The following is a 17,146-nucleotide window of genomic DNA, read 5'->3' on the forward strand; positions in this document are numbered from 1 at the left end:
CATAAAGAAAATTTTCCCACCTCAAAAAAATGTTCTCAAATCATTCTCAATAATAATCAGAGAAAAACAATAATAAATCACATATCTCAAAGTACCTAGTAAACTTTAATACTTCGCAGAACTATAAATTAATCTTATTATGACAAATAAGAAAACTATAGTGGGTGGGTCTACCAGTTCACCTTTGTAAATTGTGGTTCTGCTTCAAGATGCCATAACAATACTGCCCAATAAGTTATCCAAAAAGGGGGGCAAACAATGACAAATCATAATCAATTCAGTGTGGAGAAGTGTCAATTGTGTTGTACTTGATCATAAGGAGAGTCATCAACATGCCCTCCTACTTAATTCTGGTCGGCTCCTCAATCGCAGTTGACTCCCTTCTATGCCCCATTTTGTTGCTCACTAGGGAAGGTTACCACTGCTGCAAAGGGTCCCTAATAATAATACCCATGAGGGTAATTACACCAAAGCACTTTTTCAAAAGATGCTTTTACAATAGAACATTGAACGTGAGCACCACTAGGCCAAGTCCAACCATGGAAAAGAAAGAAAATATATATATATATATATATATATATATATATATATATATATATATATATATATAATTAACATTTTATTGCAGCAATTATGTAGCGTGTATAATGAGCCAACCTATTGCCCCCGCTATACGATTTAATCCACAGGTACTTCAACCTCCATTTTCAAACCTGCTTTGGAGAGAACCTGGAACAAGTAGAACAAGGTTAGGAAACCAAAACAATAACGAACTGATTAAATTATAGGCTTAAAGCGACAGCTCTTTAACTCTATAGATATATCCAGAAGCAAAAGTATAGACAAAGGTCCTATAGAATGAGATTTGTGAAATTAATTGTGTGTTGAATTTGAAGAAATTCTGAAAAAAATATAACCAAAGTGATTATGTCCATTACTTTTTATAGCTAAAGCAATTATAAACATCTATTAATCATTTAATCTGTTATCCAAACTAGTTAATAATAAGGGCACGTGTCAGGTCCACATCAGGTAAGACCGACTAATACAACAGGATTGATTTACAAAGGTTAGAGCACTGAAATAAATAATTCACTATCATATATGACATGATTATGAAATAGAGTTACATGGACATGCAACAGAAATAGATTAACGGGCAGTTGAGAATTTTGAACAAGCTAACTATTATAATCGATATATTACATAAACATTTAGATGTAATTGTTACAATTCTGTATACTTCAAATTTTCTATGTTTAGCAATTAACTCAAGATATTTTTTGTTGAATGAACTGAATTCAAGACTCTAAGCACTGAGATAATTGCCATGAATTTGGAGGTTATACAGTACTGCACAAAAACTAAACAGAATAGTTGATTCATAATCTACTAGTTCAGGAACACACCTTTAAAAGGACAATTGACCAAGATTGAACATCTCGATCTGATGTCAGTTTCCGTGATTGGCTGGATCAAAACCATTTTGATTTCTACTAACAAGTATCATCCGGGTTGGTACTAGCCGATATCATCATGGGCCTATTCTCCTTAACAAATGGCTGCTTCTAGGAGATTGCATTGACAGCCCTAGTGCAACGAATTGTCAAACTGATTTTGTGTTACTCATTTTGATGAGAACTAGTGGTTGCATGAGGCAAGTGTCTTGTGATATCATTTTGTTCATTCCAACTCTTATTCTTGAACTCCTTGTCTACCCTCTGGAATCTGGATACCGTGTTGAACATTGATACTCAAATATTAATACTCTGAGAGTTGACACTACACACCCCTATTGATCAATTGTAACAAAATTTGGATATAATTATCTCAGATACTTAGCACAACCATGCTGGATAGTCTTCCTAAGTCCTCATAAAATTACAAATAGGCCCCTACTATTACATGGTATTTACATTGAGGTACTAGGTCTATATTATTTACCATACTGAATTAACTAACCATAAATTAATAAACTATTGAGCTTAGTCCATTAATTAGAACAAAAATCATTGCTATTAATTGTAGACAATACTGTGATAATCATAAAGGCTCAGTCTTCCAGTCATAAATGTAAAGGCTCAATTGGAAATTGGATCTCCGGAATGAAGGTTTATACCTCAATGGTTTAATTTAAAAGAGCAACCAAATACCTCAATTATTTTGGATTGGTTGAAACATGAATACGCAAATGTAGCTAAAAAATTATGGAATTGAACTTCTATTTTGATGTATTATTTAGATATACATGTATGTAGATAAATGCATATTGATCTAGATATGGACTTCCTATTTTTACAATATAACTCTTTATGAAAATCATGAATATGATGATAAATACTATACAATACTAAATAAAGAATATATAATTCTTTCTACCAATGAAGGATTTATGAGCAACAATGAACCTAGATAAATTTGGTGTATCTTATTTACATACCATATTGTCTTAATGGATGAGAGTTATATAGATTAAATCTGAAACTTGAATTTTTTGAGTAAGACTTTATCAACTAAGGGCCTGTTTACTCAGATGGAGAAAAAAATGGAGGTATCAATTATTATGGATGGATGGATACTGTTTAAGTTATCCTTATGCTTGTTTATTCTAATTGATGAAAAAATAAAATGATGAATGACTTGTATGTTTAGCCTCTACAACTCGTCTAGCAAAGCTCGATCCATTCAGCTTGTTTTGTGCATCTAACTTACATGATCTGCCCACCCCACCTAATTTGCCCCCAAGTGATCCAATTGCTTGACCCGATTGAGCTGCCCAACCTGACCAGCTTATCCAACCTGTACAGAAGCTAGTCCAATTCATTGATTGGTCTGTTCAATCAATCCATAGCTTGTTCAGTCACATAATCAGACTTGTCATTTGATTCGCATAGCTTGGTGCGACCTACCCATCCAGCCAACCTAACTCAAACAGATGGTCTGGAGAGTACCTGAACAACCCATCTAGCTTGCCTAACAAATCAACTTATCTAGCTTACCTAGCCAATGAAACCGACCAACTTACTAGGTTTGATTGGCCCAACTAGAACACTTAGCCAACCAAATTGCCCAACCCACTTTGCCGCTTTAGCTCCTCTGATCGGCCCAACTTGATCTATCCAATCAACACAACCAACTAAAGTTGGTGGCCACGAGTTTAGCACTGGAGCTTCATTATAAGATCCAATGAATATGAGTGTGATGCTAAATAGACCAACTAAGGTCATAAGTATTATTTTCTAATGGAGTCACGAGTGTGTATCTTTTATAAAGACGTAAGCATCTTTTGCTAAGGATAAGAAATTTTGTTAATCAGGATCAAAATGGTAGATTAAAGGGCATCTCTCATCAATTCGGTTTTCATCTTTCCTAGATAACTTTTTGGGTAAACAATAGGCACAATTTCTATTCTCAATATCTTTTCCAATTTTCTATAAAAGTAAATAAGACCTAAATGTTGTTTTAAGTTAAGTAGAACAAAACTTAAAAAATATGCAATGTAGATTCAATAATAAGAAAGAATCAAGTGAATAACTGATGGGTATGAAATTCCTATAAGAGTTATTAATCTTTTAATAGAATAAAGATTGGTGGTTAAAATGAAAAGAAGTTTATAGTGTCTTGTGTGATTATCATACACCACTTGATTTAAAATGAATGAACAAGAAACTGGTGAAAATTCTACATATTTTTAGATCTATTATTCAGTAAGGAGATACTAAAAACATAGTTTTATTAGATTATACAATCAAGAGAAAATAAGTTGAGATAATATAATCATATTTCGTAAATATAATTAGATAAGTTGAATCAATTGAAAATCATGTGAGGGGTAGAGCAACTAAACTCAAGTTACTGTAATTAGAAATAATTTAAGAGATGTGAATATTGTTAGCAATATAGCCTTCCACAAAGTTAAGATTCATCTAGATTACTCCAAGTAATTTGGACTGATTAACACACCTTGATAATGATTAGTAGAGAATAGGAAATAACTCAAAGCCTCAACCAAAATGGTCTAGTCAAGCTAAAAAAAGTAATCTCATCCAAGGTTTAAAATTTCGACCCGTGCCGAGGTTTCGGTTTCAGACCGGAACGATACGGTTTCGGTATCGTATCGTGCCGTGCCGATACAGTTTCGGTATTTTTTATTTATCTATAGTAATTATAAGATAAATATGTTTATTGTATATATAAAAATAAGTTATATATTGATTTATTATAAGTTCTCAATTATTGAATAATTTAATATTATTAGAAAAAAATAATTAAAAAAAATTATTTAAATAGAATTGATATATTAATAATTTAAATTAAAATGGAAATATTTATAATAATAATAATAATAATAATTATATAAATTAATACAAGATATTACTTTATATTAATAATAATTATATAAATTAACTATTTATTCATTTAATTAATTATTAATTAAATAATATATATTTTAAATAGTAAAAAATATCAAGTAAAATTTTTTTTAAAAAAATATCAGAATATAAATATAATTTATTAGAATTTTTTAAAATTTTTTAGAATTTTTTAAAATTTTTTAGAATTTTTTTTGAAAATTTAAATGAAATTTAAAATAATAAAAAATATATTAGAATATAAATAAGAATTATTATATATTTTTTAAAAATTTTAAATGAAATTTAAAATATTATTTTTTCAAATTATTAATTAATAAAATTTATTTAATTTATTTTAATTTTAAATATATTTTTTATATATTTTATTAGGATAATTTAATTAGGATTTATAAAAGGCTCCTAGAAATATCACACATCCTCCTTGGAAATTCTTTTAAATTAATTAAATAAAATAAATAATTATTAAAAACAGAAAAAAAAAAAAAAAAACTCGCGGCAGTACGCGAGATCGCGCAGCGATCATCGCGGCGCGATCCCGCGAGGGGCGTCCGGCGACCCTGTCGGATGCTTCCGGCGCCGCAAAAGCCATCGTGCGCGACGCCTTCGGCGCTGCAGAAGGCGTTGCGCACGACGCCTTCAGTGCCGAAGGCATCGCGGGACGCCGCCGGAGGAGTCCTGCGTCTCCTCCGGCGCCGAAGGAGGCGTCCCGCGTCTCCTCCAGCGCCGTTGAGACGGGGACGCCTCCCGTGCCGGTTTCGGCCGCTCGGCGGAACGGTAAAAACTGTTCATGCCGAGCGGCACGAAACGACATTTCAAACGTTGATCTCATCAACCTTTAAAGAACATAATGATCAATCTGATGCACTATGAACCTAGAATGTATATCTCTTCAAAATATTAGAATTATGAATGTAAAGAATAGAAAGAGCATCATAATCTGTAGTTAATATGTACGGCAGCTTAATGTCAATATGATGGCTTAATGTCGAAGATAATCTGTAGTCAATATATACAGGCAACTTAATGTCAATATGATGGCTTAATGTCAAAGACAATCTTTCAGTCATGGGTAAAAGAACACACAAATCAAGCTATATTTCAGTTGTTACTAAACATAGAAGCCAATGGCTAAAAACGAGATTAGTACCTTCATGAAGTCCTCCACATAAAGTGATGATTCTCTTGAGTATCCTGCCTCCTCCAAAACCTGACCTAAAACTTTCTGTAAAAAAGTAAATAGGAATACCAGGAGTTAGATGGTTCTCGAAGCGTTCTCTATTCTCCAAAGATGCATGTAAATCCACGTGTATCACGAAATCATATATGACATATCAATACAAGGTTTAACTGCTCCTTGCCATATGACAATAAGGTGTATTAGGTTTTCTATTCATAGTTAACACCCCTTGTGTTTTAAACACAATACCAAATTTAAATGCCATACTTTACAATCTAAAAAACATAAATAGATGCAAATCTACTTTCATTAAAGAATAACTCAGATAAAGGGGAGGAATTAAACAAATAATGATATTACTGTACAACCACAATAAAGCCTGAATAATATGACAACAAATATCACGAATGTTTACCCTATGGGGTTGGTTCCATTTCATGATACAATGTGACTGTCTTTGAATTTTTCCTTGGTGATTTGATCTCCAAGATTGTAGATAAAATTCAACCTTTCCAGGTGATCTTATGTTGTGAAAAGATATTTAAACTCTGGTAATGGCTCTCAATTGTGGCAAATGCCATATCCCTTAATTGATGTTGACAACAAGCAACTGAATAAAAATATAGTAGCATAGTGATACAAAATGCCTTATCAAATAACTATGCTGTTGTGTTTGGCTACTACTAGGAACTACAAGGAGATCTAGCCAAATCTATTTATATTGTTTATAACAGTGAAGGGGTCATTATTATATTGTAAAGAATCTTAAATAAAAAGCAGTACTTTGGGCAAACACAAATATCAAGATGTAATCCCTACATACAGTATCCACTAGATCTTGTCCAACAAGCAAACTAACTTCGCACAAAATTTCTCCAGTTTACTCAATATCAATCAAATAATAATGACACTATCTAAATTAAAAACTAGTCTTCCTCCATCTCTCTTGACACATCTGATTGTGAATCACAACAAGCAGTTTGACATCAAGATCAGTGAACTTCCCCTATCAACTTGACATGGATGAGGATTGATAGGAGCACATAAACCCAATCAGATAATTCGAATAAGAAGCTTTTCATGCTCTCAAATTGATATAACGTAGGACTATATTATGTTTCTTAAAATAAATGTATATAAGTAATCTGACATTTGAAATGTATGCTATAATGATATTATGTTATCCAAATCTCATATTAACTTGAAGTGACACTTGCTAAAGAATGTAGCATGAGAACTTGAACCATGAATTCCCAAAGGTTAGCATGAAGATTTAAAAACAAATAAGACAAAAAAAGGTTAAAGGCAAATGTTTCAGAAATATTTGAAGTGGCACTTGCTAAAGAATGTAGCATGAGAACTTGAACCATGAATTCCCAAAGGTTAGCATGAAGATTTTAAACAAAAGACAAAAAAAAGGTTAAAGGCAAATGTTTCAGAAATATTTGAGGTGATAGCTTCTGGACCTTTTGACTGTGTTGGAATTGTGATTTTGCTCACAATTTTTGGCAGTTTTAATCTCTCTGCCCAAAACAGGGATCTTATCTCTTCAAGTCTCCTCAGTCTATTACACATATAAACTGGTATAAGATGTTTGAGATGCATTCGATGTGGAACAACAAAAGCATATCAAGATGAGTTCAGAGTTTCCAGTATTCTCTGACTATTTTGATATATTGAAATGTATTGATTCTATTCGAAAGCAGAGAAGACGGTAAGCTGGGAACGTGGCTCTGCGGTTGACTTGATGGAGACTCCTCGCTATCCTGCAAAATTAGGAGCGTTAGTGTCAGCCAGGAAGGAGTTCCCGGCGTTGACCCTCCGACACTCAAGTCAGTCCTCAGCTCAGTGAAGAACAACAATAGGAACAGTAGCTAGAGCGTGTAGAACAACAAGATATCACATACCTCCGCAATGGAAACCCCCTTTTATAGTGTCAGCATTTGTGCACACATCTCAAAGCATATGCACGTTTTCCAAAGCATCCTAGGAGAAAATAAGTCAAAAAGTGTCTCTAACACCTTTTCTTAAGCGAGCACACAAATGCATGATGTGACAGGCTAGAAACTTCTAAAGTACGATTTGCCTGCTAGACATGCTTTGTTGTCAGTGGTACAAACTTCCAAAAGGGTACGATGAGATATACAGATGGGGCCTAGGCCGATCGGAGGCCGCTTGACAAGGACACCCCAGCTTGGTTGTACTGAACAAAGCTATTTTCCTTCACTCGACCTTCTTGTTGTCGGAAGACTGCCTTTTGTCAGACCGGGCATGTCGTCCGATCGGTAGGGACGGTGGTCCGAGAGATTTATTGTTTGTCTCTTAACCCTAGTCACAAGTTTTCAGAGGATGGTTGTCCGGGCAGTCATGCCTGACTAGCATTGGAGGCCCGTTCGGGCAACTAAGCCTAATCTATGGGCCTATACTTTGTACTATTTTGACTTGGACCTCCACGTCAGCCGCTCTTCCCTACTTTGACCCATCTTTGGTGGGTCCCTCTTCATCACCGTATCATGTATGCTTTTGTCTAGCAAGATTAATTTTTCTATCAAACACATTGAATGAGATAAAAGTCAAATTCCTCATAATGTGTATCTCAAAATCCAATTTTTCTGCTCGAATTTAATAGCATAGCTCTGTTTTTCAATTACACAAATCGGAAAAAAAAAGTTTCAGGATTAGTAATGCGATCAAAGTGATTGAGAAGCCTGATTTTATCAAATTGATTTACCCTGACATTGCCAAATCCCTGATCCAAGTAAATCTAGGTTGGAAAACAACTATTTGACAGCGTCCATCATGTTATGTCTAACAATGTTGTAATTATCAATAGTCTAATGTGTCATTAGGATTCAAATGAAAACGTGAGGTTAGAATGTAACATTAGGTTTACATGAGAAAACTTAAAATGGTCCAACTAAACCAACCACGCTTTAGAACCGACGGTTAGAGGGTTCGAAACCACCGGTTTGACGGTTCCTAACAGGTCGACCCTTAGCCTTAACTGCCCAAGATGGTTACAGTTCACAGTTCAGAACCGCCGGTTCACTGTTTGCCATAGTTGAAGATTATTAAATTAAAAATTTTAAAATTTATTTTTAAAAAATAGCTTGTACTTATTTAAGTTGCCTACGTATCCCTTTAAGGTACCGGGAAATCAAAGCCCATGTAGTTCTTTTATATTTTTACCCTTTTAAATTAGGAAGTGGCATTATTACTCACTTTCATTTTCCGTTCCCGTTGTATTTGTTCCTTCGGTATCAAAATTTTTGATTTTGTCATCTGAAAGTTGCATTCCTTAGATTCTTTTTTCGGCTCTGGTCCAATCATCGAGTAATGCTTGGGCTTCCAATGAGCCAGGAGACAAAGTTGATCATCATTTTTCTAATATGTTGTTGCCAACACTGAACGCCTACTATATAGCAACAACAAGCTAAAATTTCTTTTACAATCACGGAGAGAACGGGAAAGCTTTGAGCCTTCTGTCACCACCACTTTAGGATATTGAAATTTTCGTTATTTGTTTCATTAAAATTAAAAGAAGTCGTAAAATAATTCTCAAGTTCATGTGAAACTTGAGGATTTTCATGGACGTTTTGTCCGTTCTTTTAATAAAAATTGTGTTTTTGTAAGTTTAAATTACTAATGGTAGTTTGTTGTGTTTCAGAAATATTAGTTTGTATGTTTTATATAATATGGATAATAAATATCATATAAATAAATTCTAACATTATATATAATATTAACTGGATCAAGAGAAGAAGAATCTTTAAATGGAATTAAAGCATCATAATACAAAGTTAACATTTCTTGTAAAACTTCCAATTTAAATCAAAGATCTAAAGCAAATGCAATTAAATAAATTTCATGAATTAAACAAAAAATTTTCCATTTAGTTTTCATAGCTATATGCAAGAAGATAAAGATTCATTATTAATATATTCTTTTAAAACTAATATTATACTAGAAATATTCTCTAAAACTAAATGAGCAGTGTGATAATAAACATCGAAAAGTTGTTCGGTTGCATCGTTAAATACTTTTAAAAATTCATAAATACTACTACAAATATTCCATTGTTGTGAAAATAAATATATTAGTATTAGTATTTTGTGTAAAAAATAAATATAATAATTCTTTATATCGAAATGAATCTTATAATAATTGATATGTTGAATTCCAACGTGTTGGTACATCACGTAGAAATTTTTTAAATCTCATTTCATTAGTTTTACAAAACTTACCCTATTGTTTCATTATAGATGGATGCGACCATAAATAAGAAATTGCAATTCTAATTGGTTCAATATGATTTTCTAAAATTTTTAATCCATCTTGAATACATAAATTGAAAACATGACATACACAACGAATATGAAAAAATAAACCACCAATAACAGGTTGACAAACAAATTTTAGTTCTATACAAGCGGCATTAGAACTAGCGTTATGTAATAATATTAAAAATATTGTATGAGTTAATCCATATTCTACTAAAATTGAACATAATAATTGTGCAATGTTATGTGTAGTATGCGATGCATCAAAAACTTTATAAGTTAACAATCTTTTTTTTTTTTTGAGGTTCCAAGAGTTATCGATCCAATGACAAGTCACACTCATATACAAATGTATTTGCCAATAATCACTCCAAATATCGGAACATAAAGAAACTTTATTATTTAATTTACTAAATTTATAAATTAAATTATTTTTTCCTTGTTTTACTAATTTTTTAATTGTATGAGTAAGTGTAATCCTAGGAACACATTTAGTAGAAATTCTTTATAAAAATATTCAAATGTGCATTTAGATTCAAAACTAAAAGAAAGATATTTTATGAAAATAAATTTAATTAATGATTCTCTTAATTTATTATTAGAATATAAAAATAAACCAAAATCAGTACTACCACTAGTTGAAGAAAATCTAGATAATTGTGTTTGAGAACGGTTAAGTCCATATTTTATCGGGTGCTTCGTTTCTATGTATCATTTCAACAACGAATATCGGGTGATTCGTTTCTATGTATCATTTCAATAACCCATAGCCGGTGCCGACTTGGAATTTATAGGAAGCATGGTGCTTACTTTTTGCACGCAATTCTCCCGATGTAAAAGTGACATTCTCAAAATGTTTAGTGAAAATAGAAGATTTTAGAGGAAGGATTTCTCGAACCTTAGAAGTAATTGCATCAATACTTCCTTGTATTTCATGTGTCGAAAGGTACTTAGTCTCATCATCAGTGGATTGAATGTTGGGGTTATCGTGCAAATTCACTATTTCCATTCCCTTCCGAGATCGAGATGATGAACCTCCACGATCTCCTCCATTGTAGTTGAAAGTTAGAAATGAAAGTGTATAGAAATAGAGACTTAGAGTTGAAAATGTGTAGAGAATGCGAAATTGAGAATGAGAATAAAGAAGATGTGTGTGGAAATGATGGAATGAACTATTTATTTATAGAGTTTGGATAGTAACGGACATTAAATCATAGTCATTGATAAAAAAAAGTCAAATGATCTTAGCCGTTGAAAAAATATCCAAAAAATATTATCCCACCCCACCCCCAACAGCTAGGAACCGCTTACTAGTAACTAGTGGTTCCAGCAGCTACAAAAAAAAAGGACAGCCCGGTGCACGAAGCTCTCGCCATGCGGATCCCGGGGAAGGATCCATTGTACGCAGCCTTACCCTGCTTTTTGCAAGAGGCTGTTTCTAGGATTCGAGCCCATGACCTTTTGGTCACATGACAACAACTTTACCGTTGCGCCAAGGCTCCCCTTCTTCCTGCAGCTACTCATTTAAAAAAAAAAAGAAGAACTGTAACTAGTGGGCCGAATCGGCGATTCGCTGATTTTTAGGGGAATGGAAACGTACCTGCCAGGCCGGTTACGGTTCGGCCCGGCGACCTGGTCAACAGGCAACCAGCCCAGACCGAGTCAGATCTAGTCCAGGGTTAGGTCTAGGTCCAATTTATAGGAGCCATAACAACTTATAAATGCAAGACTAAACCATCACAAATATGAAAAGAATAGCAGACAGGTCTAGGTCCAACTTATAGGAGCCATAACAACTTACAAATGCAAGACCGAGGTTCCTTAAAAAAAAATAACTATATTAGATTTAAAACATTTTGCTTATGCATGCGCTATTCTTCTTTTCTTCTTAAAATATAATAAATCATAATCAGATCTCTATTCTATATATCAGAAAGATGAAAGTGACTAAAGAAAGCTTTCCCTTTTCCCCTTATAACTCATTAATATAATCGACGCTCCCATATTCAATTACCTCAAGCAACAGTTAAGCATCCTATTTATTGTAATTAGTCTATATTTGGATCTGGCATTGCTTTACCCTCGAGATAAAAACAAGACCGATCAGTTATTTCAAATGACCAAACATTAGCCGTCACAAGAAGTTAGGTTTTCTTTTGTCCTGTTCATTTTCAGTTGTCAATCATTCTTATATGAATTTGTCCCCTTTCTTTTATTTGATTATGAATTTAAAAGTTGCTTATTGTTCCATAAGAATTATGGATTGACAAAATTGTTATTCCTAGGATTCAAGAGGCATAGTTGCACCAGAATCAGGATTTAGAAATTATGTAGCTTACATTGGATGAAAATTTGAAAATAAAAGAAATGCAACCTGTGAGATATTTGCCTCACAAGGCAGCCTATATGCATTATGGATGGTGAGAAAGATCAGGCATTCTTAGGTGAACAGATAAAAGTATTCTTTATAGAGGATGGTAATGATGGGCCCAGTAGGTTCACAAGGAAGTGCAAAGATGCTATCTTTTTACAAGGTGAATCAATTAGGAGTTGGGCACTGAGATTCCACTCGCATCAAGCAATGGAGTATGCAACTCCTTTTCAAGATGCAGATATTGGCAGCGATCTACCATGTTGAAGCTGGAACTCTACATCATCTAATCATAAATTGGCAATGACTAATTATGATAGAGGAGCACAAACACTAGCAACATCCAGCAAGTTGTCGAAGGAATTTTAACTAATTCATTAGTAAATATTCCAAATCTTATAAAATCCTGTTAATAGACATGCTTACTTGTTCTCATAGCTTGGACTTCTTATGTGGAGGTTGCAAAGAGCTACTAAGCATATTTGCAATTCACTGAATGAATTAGTAACAGCAATAGAAACTCGAAAAAATACAAATGGATTAGCTAGTATGCCAGGAAAACCAACATGATATCATATCAGCAAAGAAAGGCAGATAACAAGATGGAGAAGGGTAGACTAGGATTTTTGGGTTTAACCTCTCTCTGTTCCTCTGACATGAATGAACCCGTCAAGTCGCGAAGCACCTCCAGCAAGTCCTTGAAAGTGACTCTCCCTTTACCATCAACATCATACACTTTAAAAATGACTACAAAACAACAAAACCCAACAAGAAGAAACCATTCAATTGAGAAAAATCAAATAACCAAAAGATCCCAGAACGAGATGGATTGGACGAACTACTCACGTTCGACCTTCTGTTGGGGGGTGGCTTGCGGGCTAAACGCTGACAAGAAGGCAACAAAGTCCTTGAAGTTCAACCCATCAACCATCTTAAGCAGCCTCTGCAGAAGAAAAGCGAAGGGGAAAACGTAAAATTGCGATAATCAACTGCGGTTGGATCCAAAGAGTAAGAAAACGATGAAAGTGGCGAACTTGGGAGAGGGGATTGAGGGAGAACTCGGGAATGGAGAGGAACTCGTCCGAAGAGATGAAGCCCTTCGCAGTGCGATCGAGCTGGCAGAAGCGATTGTAGAGGGCGACAATCTCCTGCTGCGAAACTAAAATCAGGAAGGAAAAAATTAATAAAGAAGAAATGCAGCCAATGATCGGGAAGAGTGATGAGCGAAGACGGTACAGAGATAGTTGCAGTGTTCTTGGACTTCCTCGATGTCGTATTGCGTGAGCATGGAAGAAGCGTTCCCCATGGCGAACGAGTCCCCTTTCTTCAACTCTTGCTCCTTCGCTCCCAGCGCGAGGTTCAAATTTAAGAAATGGGGATCGATCGATGAAGGTGGATGAATCGAGGGAAATGGTGTGTGGACGAAGTCGCCGTTCGGAGATCACGAAGAAGAGCGATCGAGACGAGAGAGAGAGACCTAGTTGTCTGTTTCATCTCATTTGCGGGAGACGTGGAATTGCGTGATATGATTTGAACTAATAAAGTATATATTTATATATAAGTAAATAATACATATGATTTAAAAGATATTCTGATGCAGTATGAAATTATAATTTTATATAAAAGTTATTAATATTTTAAATACCATTGATCTTTAAAAATTCTAAAAAAAAAATTTCGTTTGTAAAGGATTATCATTTCTCAAATGAAGAGGAAGAATGACGGGGCAAAGGATTAAACTAATTTTTTGTAATACTAAAAGGTAGTATTCTATATGATATTTTTTTATGAGTATAGTAATTTTATGGACAATATTGCGTTAGTCGAAGCTAAAGGAGGTGACACATAATTGATACAGTGAAATCGTTATCCGGCAGTTGCTTTAGAGTAATAAAAGGAGATGAATTACGTAGGATTTTATTCAATGATAACAGAATTAGTAAGATATTTGGTGTCCGCTGGAAATCAATCTTAAATCTATTGATAATAATATTTTTGTATAAGTCAACTATATCAGTCTGTGCGAGCATGAGTAACACATGATATAAGTGATGACAATATAGGTTAATTTTTATTTATCCTATTGAATCTAGTGGCATAATAAACAAATTATATTCATCTACAGATATTGATATAGTTTATTTTGCAATCAATGATTGATTATATATATTTTAAAATCTGTTCATTTATTAATATTTTGTTCTTACAAACATAGGTATTGTTGACTTTTGAATTGATCATGTTTCTTGATGTTAAAGTATTTTCGGTATATTAAAATTTTGAGTATATCAAAATTTTTGATACGACCAGTATATTATATCAAAATTTTGATATACTGAAGTTTTTGTTGGTTCCCTAGCGGTCGATTAGAGGAGATGAATAGTCCTGAAAAATATAAAAGAAAACTTTTATGAACTTATATCTTAATTAAACCAAACACTTGTATAAAAAGAAATAAGAAGTAAATTAACTAAAGACAGAAGCACTGAAAGAGTTACTTGATTTGTAATCAGAGGATTGCTAATCCAAGACAATTAAAGTTCACTAAAAAATTCCTTGGGGCGGAGTAGTCTCTTGCAATGTTGACAGCTCACAAATAAGTAGTAGAACAAAAAAAAGAATCGTTTCCAAGTGTTATTGTAAACTACTGAGATCAAGACTATATTTATAGCCCTGCTCCGGGCACCTGGAAGGGTTTCGGGCGCCTAAGTATGGATAGAATTTTATCCATGTCGCAATGGATCGCGACATGTGGCTTGTCGATAAACTTTCTAGTCCAGGCACCTAGACCGGTTCCAGGCGCCCAGATCGAGCTGAACCAGCCCGCGACCAGCCTTCACACTCAGGGGCACCTTGGCTACCTTGGGTGATCCGAGCGCCTGGAATAGCTTCGGGCATCCGGATTCCGGGCGCTTGAAATAGCTCTGGGCGCTCGGAGCAGAGTCAACTTCCGATTGACTTCATGTCTGGATTTTTTTACTCCGATTCTGTTTGCTTGGGTGATTTCAGCCATTCGGAATAGGGCTCACTCGAACCCATTTCCCGACCTTCTCAAGCAACCTTCTACTCCAGCTTCTCGTCCCTTGGAAAAGCCGCGCGTCTCCTTCTTGTCCGCTAGCGTACTCTTTCGTAGCACCTCATCTCTCAGACGCACCGAGCCCTTTGACTCTCTCCCATGCCGTCCTTCTCGCTAGCTGCGTCTTTCACTTGACTTCCTGTGCTCCTAAGTTCCTGCATACTTAAACACAAGACATCAAATCACAATAGGATTTAACTTGACTTTGTTGATCACATTAAAACTACCATGAGATACTTACAGTTTTAGCATACCAAATTTTCAGCATGCTATATGATCCGGTGATAAGGACGGGAGACCCTCGTTGGCGGAAAGTCAACGACATGTGGAGGTCAAAGGTCAAGAGATGCAACCCTGATACCCGACCGACCGGACTGAGAGGGCCGACCGGCGGGAATCCCCCGAGCCAAATGAAAGACAACCCGACTAGGGGTCGGGTTTCCGATGCTCAAGGTAGAAAGGTTTCAGGGCCGAGTGGGATGTCTGTTCGGCCGGGGCACCAGGCAACAGAGGTAGGAGCAATCTCATCCGAGCATACGGCCGGGAGTCCTCCTGGTCGGACCAATACCTACAACTGGCGACAGAAGTAATACGCCTGCCAAGCGGCCGACCCGCTCGACCCTGGAATAGACAGGGAACGCAAGAGGACAAAGGAGACAGGGGATAACATCATCCTCGAGACACCTGCCGTCGACAAGCAGCAGAGTTGGCGGCCGAGCCGTACATAGGATCATACGGCTGAAACTTCCACTGTCACATCCGGGATATGCTCGGACGATTGTGGAATGACGTCAGGGGTACTTTTCTGACACAGGCTCGTTAATGTATGTTTGGGGAAGCGTGCACGCATCAAGAAGCGTGCCCACGCCTCCCTGGGGTCTTATATAAGGACCCCAGACGTCGACAAAGGTATGCGCAAATCTTTACTGTAGCCATATTACGTTGCCTCTCTCGTTGCCTGACTTGAGCATCGGAGGGCTGTCGCCGGGAAACCCCTCCCGGCTCGGCTTCTTTGCAGGTTCGACGGAAATATACGTCACCAATCGGAGACAGCGGAGCGTGCCACGTCCCCAGCGTCCGTCGACTCAGCGCTCGAACAGGATCAAATTGGCGCCGTCTGTGGGAACACACCTGAATCCGAGCCTAGAAGATGGAAGAAGCTGGACGTCAACTTCTGGTAACGCTCTCTCCCGAGGAGCTCGAAGCACTCGTCCAAGCGCGAGCAGCAAAAATCATGGAGCAGCAGCAGAAAGCTCAGGCCGAGCGGGCAGCGCAGCAGGCGACATCAGCCTCGGGGGGGCCGAGCGCCACTCGAAGACCGGCAGGAGCAGCTCTCAATATGGGGGCAGAATAAGGGACCTGCCGGCACCCACATGGGGGCGCCGCCCGCCCCGATACCTTTTCATCGGGCTCTGTTCCAGACGCCCTCGGAGGTAGCGCAAGCTAATCAAGACAAGGGATCTTCATCGGACGAAGCACCCGTCCGGGACGTCAGAAAAGGAAAAGCGCCCCGAACGGACGCGTCACCCGAGCGGATCAACCGACAGTTTTCAGATGCCATCCTGCGTGATCCACTGCCGAAGCATTATGCGCCCCCTGCGATCGGGGAATACAATGGAACGACCGACCCAGACGACCATCTGGGTAAGTTCGACAGCACTGCCACTCTGCATCAATACACAGATGGTGTGAAATGCCGAGTGTTCCTCACCACGCTTTCGGGATCGGCGCATCGGTGGTTTCGGAGACTGCCGGACGGATCTATCACAAGTTTCAGGGAATTCCGAACGGCGTTCCTCCATCATTTTGCAAGCATCAGGCGCCACCAGAAGACAAGCGTCAACCTATTTGCCATCAAGCAAGGCG

General features: G+C 36.5%; 1 protein-coding gene across 1 annotated transcript; it reads right to left on the reverse strand.

The window, feature by feature from the left end:
* Positions 1-82: 82 nt before the first annotated feature.
* On the reverse strand, positions 83-13,711 carry LOC121974779 (calcineurin subunit B-like). Its single transcript, XM_042526004.1, has 7 exons — positions 13,441-13,711; positions 13,239-13,363; positions 13,051-13,147; positions 12,842-12,951; positions 5,524-5,598; positions 658-729; positions 83-437 (listed from the first exon to the last, which is right to left on the reverse strand). The coding sequence occupies exons 1-6, from the start codon at positions 13,508-13,510 to the stop codon at positions 679-681; spliced, it is 528 nt and encodes a 175-aa protein (XP_042381938.1). The 5' UTR covers positions 13,511-13,711; the 3' UTR covers positions 83-437; positions 658-678.
* Between the last annotated feature and the right edge of the window lie 3,435 nt (positions 13,712-17,146).

Source organism: Zingiber officinale, chromosome 4B, assembly GCF_018446385.1.
Source record: "Zingiber officinale cultivar Zhangliang chromosome 4B, Zo_v1.1, whole genome shotgun sequence".
Lineage (NCBI taxonomy): Eukaryota > Viridiplantae > Streptophyta > Magnoliopsida > Zingiberales > Zingiberaceae > Zingiber > Zingiber officinale.